A 12,348-nucleotide genomic window follows, 5' to 3' on the forward strand; every position below is an offset into this window, starting at 1 on the left:
AATCAGCAGCAGCAGGAATCCTGGAGGAGCACACAGCGGAGGTGAGTGACAAGATGCCATCTGACTCCTTTGTACAGCAGCTGACAGAATTGTACCTTCCTGTTTCTTTATATCCCAATCCCCTTTTAATGTCATTGGTCCAACTGCTGTTGCATGGCATTAATGGCATGTAGAATACTTTCTCCTTGTCTTGCCAAAATTCCACCCACATGTTTCGCCCTGACAAGTTGTACAAACACTTCTAAAGTCATTCATATCCTATGCTTAAATTATTCTTTTATTTGTCTACAAATGTTATCTGTGAAAGATGGAACTGTGTGAATGAAGTGTAAAGAACAAGCTGCCTCAAGTTTCTAAATAATATGATATGTCACTCACTAATCCTAATGTAAATATGAAATCACCTAATGGGCTGAGGCATCAAATCAAAGCAGTAGTCCTCACAGTAGCATCATATACAATATCCAGCATTGTATTTGACATAAAAGTGACATGTTTACACGACTATAATTCTGTAGAACCTCCAGTTACACCAGACCTCCCTCTATGTAAATAAGAGTTGTAATACAGGCCAGACAGCCAACTTACTGCTATAAGCCATAACCCGTTCCTGGGTGCATGGTGTCCCTCAGCTGTTGTCTGTCAACCCACGTCCTCCTTCCATTCATTTTCATAGAAATTTCTGAATTAAAGTGTCATTCAGCTGCCTCCTCCTTTTACTAGTTGCATAATGAACCAATGGTTTAGTCAACTGAAAGAGTCAGTTGGTTGCGCAAAACAAAGACATGCACTGGAAGCTTTTATATTTGATTTAGGCCCAAAGTTAATGTTTGACTCTGGGTCCTCAATACAAATAAGACAAGCGAGGCACCACATAAACCCCTGCAGCACTACCCCAGCTATGAGATGATGATACAAACATGGAGGATTTACCATGTTTTGACAAGTTACGGTTGCTATCTATCTGTTGGCATCTGTTGGTTAATATCACGTCAGACAGGATATGGGTTGTGTTAACGACATCCAAAAAAACATAGAGACAACAACCAATACTGCTCATGGATACAAGGTCTTGTATGATGTGTACACAAGTGAGTATGCATACAACAACAAACTGATGCTGGTACTGGCTTTGCTGTAGGCAATGTTTGATCCTAACTGCAGATGAAAAATTGAAAAGAAGATAATTGTTTTGGCATTTTGACACTTTTACACACCCTGACTAACATGAGAACAACTGTTGATTCCTGTTTTAATAGTTTAAATTTAATTAAAATGATTAGTTAAGACAATTTCATTTATATTGCCCAAAATTACAAATTAGTATCAAAGGTATTTGCAATCTGTAGCTCACAACATATGCCAGCCTCTGTCCTTAAGCCCTGGCAGCTGAGCAAGCTGGAAACACAATGCTGACATATTATCACCTTATAAAGTTGTAAATGGTGAATGTGTTAGCAAACAGTTGCTTATTTTCAAACATTCTGCAAACAGGAAACAACATAAGCATTTATCTGGAGTCCTGTTTCTGTCCACTTAATGAATGTAAGTCCAAGAATCTCTCTCATTTTTGCTCTGTATTGTTCAAGAATCTGCTGCACACACAGAAATGTTAGCGTCTCCAACAGTCTTACATCACCAACACTTTGTGGAACAAACTGAGCTTGTATTTTATAGGTCATTAAAGCAAGTATTTCTTTCACAGTTTCTGGGCTGGAAGTCCAAAGAGCTAAAAGACAGCAAAAGGGAAATGCAGTCCGGTGCTGATTCTCTGTTCCTTGACCTCTTTCACATTGCACATTATGATGCACATTATGATTTTATCTTTTGTTTGCATAAAAATATCAAGTATATCTCAAGAGCAATGAGTTGGTTGGGACACCTCGGTGGCTCACCTGGTAGCTTAGCCCTAACTGCAGCAGCTCGGGGTTCGAGTCTGACCCGGGGCCCGGTCATCCCCTCTCTCTCTCTGCCCAACGTTCCTGTCTCTCTCACTGTTACTATAACATTTTTTAATGCCTTTATAAATAAAGGCATAAAAAGCTAGAATTAATAATAATGATAATAATAATAATAATATTAAAAGAAAAATAAGTTGGTCAAGAGCTTATGGGAAAATGTGAAAGTATAAGTCGTAGTAATACCAATAATTATCATCATTCCCAGTTAAACCAGTTTAAAAAGCTACAATCATGTAAAAAGAAATTCTACTAATACAAGCCTCAATATAACTATATTGCTAAAAAAAAAAAAAAACTGTTTACAGTGCAGTCTAGGTTCTGTATATGTTAAAATCAAGAAGAAAGTGCAGCTATGAGATTTTTATCAATGACAAACTTCCCTGGTGGAGCATGTTGCTCAGTGCTGTTACTACATATTCCTGGTTCTGAGGAATTCCATTGAGGAGAACGAGGAATAATGCCAGGATGGAAACGCTGTGCAAGAAAGAGTCTATGCATGCCCTGCTACTCATTAATAACAGCTTTGAAATCAGATTCTAAAATTACTTGCGTCATTCAAAGCAATAACTTTGTTTTTTTTTTTGATCCACCCAGGCAGTGTTTCCTTTTTAACCATTCATGGTCTGTGAAAGCCTTCCTTACACTGACTTCAGATTCAGACTTAATAAATCTTTCACATTCACATAATGCAGTCCTGGAGGCGGACTCTTTGTTAATCCTCCACAAGAGAGCCACAGCTGAACATGAGAGCAGAGCATCCAGACCAGGAGGGGAAAATGTATGTGTTTAAGTGTGTGTGTGTGTGTGTGTGTGTTATTTTGTTTTTACATCGGTGTCACAGAGTGTTTTGTGTCTAAGCGTTGTGGATTGTGCTCATGAAATTAATGATTTCTTTGTTGACATTTAAATGTGTATGTTTGTGGGTGGGGTCTTTGCAGCACATTATCTTGCAGTTGTGCGTCTCTAAGGGAAGAGCCATTACCATGGTAACACCAAGCAATGAGTACCTTGTGAAAGGGTGGGCTCCTCTCTCTCTCTCCCTCTTTTATCTGCACTCAGACCATTCCTCCTATTCCACACAATAGTCAGCTGGGAGACAGAGAGGATGACACAACAGGACAGTTCTTAATCTCTGTTCGACAATGTTTCTTTACTTCATTTTTTTACCACTGTGGGATATCTCTAACCACTAGAACATCTTTGTGATGATGGTAAGATGTCGCCCCTATGTCTCTTTTCTGGGAGAGTGGATTGTTGATGCTGCTTCTACATTGACCGAGGCCTTGTGTACCAAAGAGTGTAGCAGGACACACAAGCTCGTATTATCTCCACTTTGGGAATGGACAGAATGTCACTGGAAATCGACTACATTTCAAAACAAAATTAAATGATACATGTCTGACTGACCACGGTTTACTTAACATTAATGGAAATAAGACAGTCAAACATGTAAATACATGTAACAAAGTTGTTTCTCAACAATGGCAATGAAGATCCAAATAAGGCACAGGAAGTTGGGTGAAGGAACAACTGAAAGGGAAAAAGATGAGGAAAAAGACATTGACTGTTTTCAGCCAGTCTCCTACTGTCCAGCATGTAACCGAGAATATGATGTCGCCCTGATCCTGCCGTGCTCTCACACCATGTGTGGTCTCTGCGTAGCAGCCGGAGAGAGAACGAGTTCAGGTCAGCCTCTCCTCCGTGGCGTCGGCCTATCTGTCTGCTCTGTGCTGTGCCCCTGCTGTCGACATCCTGTGGAGCTGCCATGTCTGACCTGGTCAGCTGCCACTTCCTGTCTGCCAGAACATCCCATTCTGAGTCCTGCGCATGTCAGGAGGGAGACAGGCCACAAGACGCAGGGAACATCTGAGAGTCATCCTCAGGATGTGCAGGTGAGCAATCAAAACTATGCAGAGAGGAATTCACAGATTCTAAGATAAGGATTACACTGCATTTTCAACATGCTCGTGCATGTACGTGCAGGGAGGCGTAGGCAAGACACATGTATTTATAACACCATTCAGACACAAGGCATTTCAAAGAACTTTACAGAAAAATGGAAATACATGGAAAATATCACATTATAACTACATTAAAATTTTATTTAATAATCATAATAATAATAATAATGAATAAATAAATAAGTTTTCCTTAAGATGAAAACATTTCTTTTTGCCTGAATGTGCACTCATCTAGTAAATGTTACCTTGGCTCTGAGGCAGAACAGTATCTCTTTCCTGACAGACACAAATACATTACAGGTTTTAATAATCTGAAGACTGTGCTAAAAAACCTAGTGTGCAATAAAGATGATTAAACATAAAATAAATTCCAGTATGAAAATGGAAAAAGTACATATGTTACATTTGTGTTGGACAATAAAATTTAAAGGTAATTATAAAAAATAATTGTGCAAAAATAATAGTATATATTACGTATATATAATATGGACCTAAGCAGAACACAGATTTAAGATCCTGAGTTGAGGTCCCCAAACACATCATGCAGAAAGTATCTCATATTTTGAGTCATAAGATTGTACTCATCCATTTTTTGTCATGAGAAACAATAAATAAATAGACATGATATATAAATAACACATCATCTATTCATTTATTGGTGGGATTGCCGACAAAGCAATACATGTTGTTGATAGGTCAAAAAATTCCATTTATAATTATTCTGCTCACTTTTCTATTCTGGCACCGTTTGTCACAGAAACTCTGTTCAAACATCAAAACGTGAATCTCTATCTGGACATTCTTGGCATTATTTTTCTCAGTGATATGTCTTATATTTTCAGAAGTGTTTTGCTGCATTTTCTCCAATATAAATGACTGGAGAGACTATTCAAATCCTCTTAAACTTCCTCCTCTTTGAACCTCAATTGCTTTGGCGTACTTTTAGCTAGAGACTTCATTTATGCTTTAAACGGGTCCCAAGACTTTCAGCTATTGTACTTGTATTCAGCTCTTTAATATCTTTTATAGTTTTTGATTTATCACAGTCTAAGTTTCATGATTTTTTTTCTGACAGTTTTTGAGTTTATAATGGGAGTCTATGGGAGGAGGTTAGAATGGATAACATCACAGCTAGAATGGGGGAGGGTGTTAAACTAATCAAACATTTTCCTGTTTAACTTGTACTTTCAGACACAAATGTCACTCTACACATATTTTGTCCTACATAGTCGGCAAAGCTCAGTGACTTATAGAATTTGAACTGTGAGCTTTAAAGTGTAAGTACCATCCAACTGCCCCATTTACTCTGATGCAAAATGAGAGCAAATAATCAGGAGGAAAACAGGAAGTGAGGTGTTTTTTTAAATCGCTGCGCATGCCAGATTTTTGGCACCACAGACAAATGTTTTATACTATTGTATTCAGCAGAGTCTCCTCTCTCAGAAAATATTTATCTTTATGTGATAACAGTTAAGATATATTTTACTGGTAAGCCTGAGTTCAAGAGGTTTCCATCAGCTGAAAATCATTAGAAACTAAGCAATTTACATCACTAACCTCTGAGTGCAGGTGAGGACAAAAAGCTACACCCAGAAAGACAGATACAGATAGTTGCAGCTGTATACACAGTCTATGGTTGCATTAAAATCACTATGGCAATCTCTGAGTGCAGGCCACAACAAATATCTGTTTCAGATCACTTGATTGGACAAGCTCCCTGATCAGAGGCAGATAAGCAGGTAGACAGACAGAACTCTTTTTAAAATAGTTGCCCGTTTAGCTTCAGCAATCCAACTGCAATCTCTCCATAAATAGCATTGTTTAGTTTCTTTTCTTATTTACTTTTACTGAACTAAAGGTAGTCAAATTTAAATGTACAAAGTCTAAAAATTCTAGAAATGAGTGATGACCTTTCATTTACCTTTAATTTTACATTACAGCAGTAGTTATGGAAATGCGTATTTGTCTTCTTGAGAGTTAGATGAGAAAATCAATGTTACTCTCATATGTGGATTTAAATACCAAACATGTGCTTAGCTTAGCCTATATTAGCATAACAACAGGGAACAGAGGGAACCAGCTAGCCTGACTCTTTCTAAAGGTAACATAATCCATCTACCAGTTCCTCTGAAGCTCACTTGTTTAACTTTAACAGTCACATTAACCCTGTGTGAAACTGAAACTCATTGTTTTTACACTTTGGGTTTTATATGAGACAAATGAGTGTCTTTATCAGTGGACTTTAGAGGTGCTGGTAGATGGATTTTGCTGCATGCTAAGCTAAGCTAAACTGTCTGTCTGACTCCTGTAAATTCATACTTTATGGACAGAGGAGTGTCGTATCAATCATCTAATGCTGAGCAACATCAGCATGTTTCCCAAAAATGTTATCCAATAATCCTCACTGTTGGAGACAAAAATAAATGCCATTTGCATAAAAGCTTGTTTTGTTGTCTTGAAAATGTCATCTTCATGTATTTGATACTACTGATACTGTAAGGCACTGCATGTAAGTCTTATTGTACAAATAAAAACGCAGGTACGTTTATTTCTATTTCATGAAATACATTTTCATGCTATATTTGGAAAGTAGAAAAAGTGAAAAAGTAGTTGCCTCTCTGTTTAATTTCATTCCACTGTCACTGTATTTACAGGGGGACACACACTGCAGGGATGCAACTGAAGAAATAGCACAGAGCTGTTTACCTGGTGAGCATGGGGATGTGTTGATGGTTCCAGCCAGTTTCTAGGAATAAACCATATGACCCTCACTGTCAACATGGGAAACTAATGTGTCTCCTCCTCATCTGACCCAGGCTCCACTGCTGCCAGTTCCCCAGTCACACCAATGGATGGCGTCATAGACCTGCGAGAGGAGGAGATGGAGAAGTCTGTCTTTGGTAACGCCACATACTTGATGCTTTTAATCCCAAAACAAATAGATTTAATATTTATGCATATAGAGGATTAATTATGTTTTTGGTTATAATAAAAAGGTAAATATTACCCTCTTACATTCATTTTAGGGCTGTGTTTTGCTCTGGATCCTTCCAGTGTCCCTTCATCCCTCCATCTTTCCAACGCCTCCCTCACTGTGACCTTCCAAGGCCCTTCCACCCCACCTCCAGACAACAAGGTCAGACGTTCAAAGGTGACCTCTGACCCTCTGGCCCTCCCGCAGGTCTGCGCTGATGTAGTCATTGCACGGGGACAGTATTACTGGGAAGTAGATGTCTGCAACAGCTGTGTGTACAGGATTGGTAAGTTTGTGTTGATTGGTTTGATGCCAGCGTCCTTATTGGTTCCAGAAACTCTCACTATTAGTCAGCAAGACTGTGCTTGTTTAAGCCCAAACTCACAAGAAGGCACCCTCTTGTACACACACATACACACACGTCATCAGTCAACATTATCGCTCACAGTGCCACCAAGTGGTTCGAGCACTGACAGACCACTGATCATTGGTTACGCAACACTGGAAAAGTGATTTCCATTCTTGACGTTTTGTCAAATTACCGAACTAATTATCTCAAATATCAGCGGCTCGTGTTTAACTTTATATCCATTATTATTACATAACTGGACACATGTTTTCATTTGGATCATTTGTGAAGAATTTCTACTGTACAATGTTGAAACTTGAATCAACATTCATTAATGCAATCCCTTAAATAATATCCATTACCTGTACATTATCTGGTGTAGTTTAAAATGGATGCATAGATCTCCACCTAAATCATATTTAGATATAATGGTAATAATTATAACAGAAAGACACTTAAAAAATGTAAATTTGTGATATTAGTTTTAGTCAATTGGTAATTGAATTATACCTTTATTTATGTGGCCCAAATTGAACAGTGAATTAAAATAACTTTGCTTGTGATCTTTTCAGTATTGACAATAATAAAGCACATGAAAAAGCATACAGCATACAAGTGTTTTGCTATGAATTATAAATGCCAATATGTGTTTCAATGCAGCCTCTACATTTTATTTTATATATGAAACAACATCGCAGTATGTTACACGTAGGCTTCTGCTATGAGTCACTGACCAATTCAATCACGGCCACTCACTAAACACAGATTAGTCAGCAGCAATCATAAAGCACGGTCACTGCCTTGTGGTCTTTGCAGGATGTTTGTGTGCAGTGGTCGAGCTCATGTTGTCTGAGCGAGCATTATCACAGTCACGCTCCAGTTGTGCTTCTGAATTATCTGATTGGCACTAAATGATCATCTTCATCATCGGCTGCCTCAGACATGCTTTCATTTTCAGACCTACTGTCAACACCCTCCAACAAAAAAAGAAACTGCTGCTGCTAACTCAGCACGTCACAGTGACAGGAAGTTTCCTTTTGTTGTGTGTGTGTTCACTCCTAGACTCAGAGGCACCAAACGGGGAAACGCAACATTAGCAACACAAAATTACCTGATATGAAAAAAAGAATCTGATACTCTTTCAAACCTTGGAGAACGTTACAAGATGAAGAGTCGACAGGCACGCTAGCAGCTCTGACTTTAGGCACAGAGATGCTTTTAGCTAAATGCTAACATGCTGATGTTTAGCAGGTATAATCTTTACCTCCCCAACCTGAACCACCATATAGGTTGTTTTTTTTCGACCCTCTGATACGACCCATAGGAGTGTCTCGTGATTTGGGTTAAAATAAGTACTTAGATGATCTTTGTTGTCATGGTTACAATAATAACAACATGGTTCACTTTATCGAACGGTCATGGATAATAGAAACAACAGAGGTGATCCAACGGACATTTCATTCAAAATCCCAAACATAAACCAGGTGGTGGTCAACAGGAAGCCAGTGGATCATCAAAAAAGGATTGATCAGCTGAAGATTAACGAAGTCTGTACAAAATATCATAGAAATCCATCCAATAGATCCTGAAACATTCCAGTCTGAGCCAATGTGGTGGAACAACCAACCAACCATATGTGCCATCCTGAGATCCCTCAGACTTTCAACCTGAAAACTTGACTTTTCTGTCTTTCTCAGGTGTGATCTCATTGGACGGTTGTGGTGGCTGGTGGCTGGAAAGGCAGGGCTTGTCTTTTTGTGCAGTGTATGACGGGAGCTCAGAGCCGCTCTCCACTGTCCCGCCCCAGATCAAAAGCCTTGGGGTCTTCCTCAACTTTGGAGGGGGCACCCTGAGCTTCCACAACCCTCTGACCCAGGAGCACCTAGCCACACTGCCAACCCGCTTCAGCCCTGCTGGAGTGCTCCCGGCTCTGGGGCTGGGCCAGGGCCGACTGAGGCTGCGTTGCAGTCTGCCTCCTCCTCCCCACGTCTTCCTCAGTAAGGACTCAGCCTACAGGGGGCCTTGTGGAGCCGGAGGAGGCCGGTGGCGCAGGGAGATTCCCTTCCAGTCTGTGAGGAAAGTGATACAGAAGTTTGAGGAGCTGGCTGTATCGGACTCAGATTCTGGCCTGGTGTCCAGTTTTGGATCATCCTGCTCCACCTTGGCTTCCCTGCCAGATCTGGGGATTCCTGGGATGCTCCCCTCAGGACACACAGGACAAGAAAGTGGAGCTGAATGAAAAGGACTTCTGAAACTTCCTCTTCAATGGGAGCATCAAAAACACACCCACAGCTCCCCTGGATGGTTTGATCTCTGGTTGTCATTTGAAAGGCTAATTTTTCATCTTGAAGGACTTTTGGTTGACTCTTTCCACTCTCTGCGTGACCCCGGACCTGCAATTGACTCTCTCCCCAGGACGCTGGCCTTTCTCTCAACCAAACAACCCCTGCTGGTTTTGACTTGGGCCAGAAAGAGTCCTCAATAATGTGAAGTGTGAGGAAACAGTGGGCTTTTAGCAGCGGGACTCCTTGGTTTGTCTCTGTGTGACGGTTGTCAGACAGTAGGGGTCCTGCAGTAGGAGCGTGCACGTTCCTGTTTGTGTGTATGCGGGCACAAGCACTCCCTTGAATGTGTGCATTTGCTCGGTCACTCATACATTTCGGTGTGTGTGTGTAAGCAAGAGGGAACAATGTGCGAGCGGCAGGGGGTGAGATGACGAGGTGCGAGTACAGTGACACCAGCGGTGTTGACACAGAGCAGCGGGGACAGGTGGGAACATGCATTTATCCCGCGGCCTGCCTTCGACAGGACAGTAGGGCTGCCCTTTTCTGACCCTTTGAAAACCACAGGACTCCCGGAGACTTCAAAAGAACAACAGAGAGCGGGAGAACAGAGAGGGAGAAAGAGAAAACAGCACGCATGAATTAAAGACAGCAGGTGATGAACTGGTAAAAAAAAAAAAAAGAAATGAGCTGATTCCCAACAGCTTTCATCCTAAGAAGCCCTGAATAGATCAACAGGCTCAGGCAGAGAATTAGTCTTAAGATGCTGCAGAGGTCTGTGCATTACTCTGCAAGTGGTGATGTTACAGCAGAGTGATAAAGAGGCATTAGTTATCTTGGCAAAGTGGGTTTATTTTCAGTCAAACACATGTCATTCTATTGGTCAGATGTTGAATTAAAATGGTGATTTAAAATCTTGGTTTGCTTAACTTTCTCTTGGCAACTCGTCTCTCTCCTCCTCATTGGCTTTGGCTGTTGGGCACAGATTCAATTTGAGCAATTTTTGGCAAAGAAAACAGTGAAAGTATAAACTTTTCCTCATTTTCTCCTCAATCCTCAGGGCTCCAAGACCCATTTGTACAACCACTGGTGCCGGGGAGTATTTATACTTGGCATTGCTGATGCTCGTATTCATTCTGCCTGTGACCACTTGACTTATGATTAAGTAATGTGGAGCCCATTGAAGAAATCCCTGCTGTCCCATCTTCTCATTTCCTGTCTGTTATTCACCGCCTGTGTTTGCTTTTCTGGAAGGTGCAATCCCTAAGTATTTAGTCAGACCACCCAAACTGTAACTCTCACTGCAATTAAAACAAGCATCAGTCAGAAGTAGCAGTAGCCTAAAGATGCACTCGCAGTGGACTTGGGGATAATTTAACGTTTCGTGCGTGCATGAAATCAGTTAAGCAGACCCGGTGATAAGCCGTGAGTCAAAGAGAAGCTTGTTAGACTGTCGCCTCTCAGACCACTCATCAGGATGACTGTGTGTTGATGTTTAACGGTCGAGGTATTTACCACGAGAGTAGAAGAAATGCGTGTGCCGTGACCACTTTTGGCGCGCAGCTCTCTCTCTCCCTGTCTGCAGATCCATCGGCTTTTACGTACAAAGTGTGTGGAAGCAATTAGACTCTTGTAAACAGAAACGATGCAGATTTCAAAGGGCGCAGAGGAGAGAGAGGGGGCGTCTGACAGGAAGGATGGATAAGACTTGAAACGCCTTGTGCCACGTGTGCGTAGGCCTGTATGTAGCCTGGCTTTCAGAGCATGGAGTTAATGGTAAGGTACAGTTACCCCAGTACAGTACTTAACTTTGAGGTACTTACACTTTTCCTGGCGATATTTATCCATATCTTGCACTGCACTGTAATTTTATGCTCCTGTTTAACGTTTTATTCTATCCTGCTTGTTTTTATTCTTCCATTTCACCCTTTTAAATCCTATTTACGTCTTTTTATATTGTCTTGTGTCTCTCATCCTTTAAGTCTAATGGAAAGCACTTTGCCTTGTTGTTTAAAGCTGCGGAACAAATAAACGTGCACTACTTTCTTTTCCTTAACTTCTGCTTTGTACTTTTTACTCCATGTTTATTTCACAGCTGGACTCACTCTGCAAATTCATATTTTACACAAAAAAAACACGATCAATACACAGAGGTGGAATGTAACTAAGTACATTTACTGGAGTACAATTTTGAGGCATTTACTTCACATGACCATTTACATTTTGTGTTACTCAACACTTCTTATTCACTAAATTTGAGGTGGAATAGTTCCCCACATACTCATTTGCAGATAATCTACTAAACCTATGAGCAGATTATAAAATACAGTGCATTCAGTTAAACTATAACAGTATGCAAAGTAAAGTTAAAACTAGCCCCACCCTGGCCAACAACAACAACAACAACAGGAAAATGCTGCTTATTATAACACTGATAGAAGCCGTTCTGCTTAATAGTGAGTTTTTTCACTTTTCCTTTTTTCTACTGTAGGAAATATTGTTACTTCTTATTAGATATGATGCACTCACTGTTGCAGCAATATAAAACAGCTAAATTTAATGCATAATAAATACTTTTGATTTTTTTTACACTGTTATTTTGCTGCCTTCAGCGAAGTACTAGATGCCAATTCAGTCATAATTTGCAGGGCAAAAAAAAAAATCTGGAAATCATATCTGATGACATCAAGCATAATGGACCTTTCAATTATAAGACTGAAATTTTCTGGTCACTCTCCCAGAAGTGAGCTTTCCTAAGGTGGCAAATGAAGCCTGAATGATGGAGAATTCACCCCGCAGCTCCTCGCCTCCAGGTGTCAAA

General features: G+C 40.4%; 1 protein-coding gene across 2 annotated transcripts; it reads left to right on the top strand.

Moving 5' to 3' along the window:
• The first annotated feature begins 855 nt into the window (after positions 1–855).
• LOC139614552 (uncharacterized) lies at positions 856–12,348 on the top strand. Of its 2 annotated transcripts, XM_071471901.1 has the most exons (6): positions 856–1,091; positions 3,624–3,853; positions 6,577–6,631; positions 6,739–6,822; positions 6,949–7,182; positions 8,943–12,348. In XM_071471901.1, the coding sequence occupies exons 1-6, from the start codon at positions 1,004–1,006 to the stop codon at positions 9,482–9,484; spliced, it is 1,233 nt and encodes a 410-aa protein (XP_071328002.1). In that variant the 5' UTR covers positions 856–1,003; the 3' UTR covers positions 9,485–12,348. The 2 variants fall into 2 exon arrangements, with proteins under 2 accessions (XP_071328002.1, XP_071328001.1); XM_071471900.1 differs by lacking the exon at positions 856–1,091 and having other exon boundaries at positions 2,310–3,853.

The sequence above is a fragment of the Trachinotus anak genome, unplaced genomic scaffold, assembly GCF_046630095.1.
Source record: "Trachinotus anak isolate AG129_WGS33_773 ecotype Australia unplaced genomic scaffold, CSIRO_AGI_Tana_v1 ptg000034l, whole genome shotgun sequence".
Lineage (NCBI taxonomy): Eukaryota > Metazoa > Chordata > Actinopteri > Carangiformes > Carangidae > Trachinotus > Trachinotus anak.

What these genes read in the sequence shown, in the direction of transcription:
- LOC139614552 (XM_071471900.1), top strand. Translation starts at nt 3,443, where the DNA reads ATGGCAATGAAGATCCAAATAAGGCACAGGAAGTTGGGTGAAGGAACA. An exon ending in GTCATCCTCAGGATGTGCAG is followed by an intron (nt 3,854 to 6,576) that starts GTGAGCAATCAA and finishes CTGTATTTACAG; the next exon opens with GGGGACACACACTGCAGGGA. An exon ending in CAGCTGTGTGTACAGGATTG is followed by an intron (nt 7,183 to 8,942) that starts GTAAGTTTGTGT and finishes TGTCTTTCTCAG; the next exon opens with GTGTGATCTCATTGGACGGT.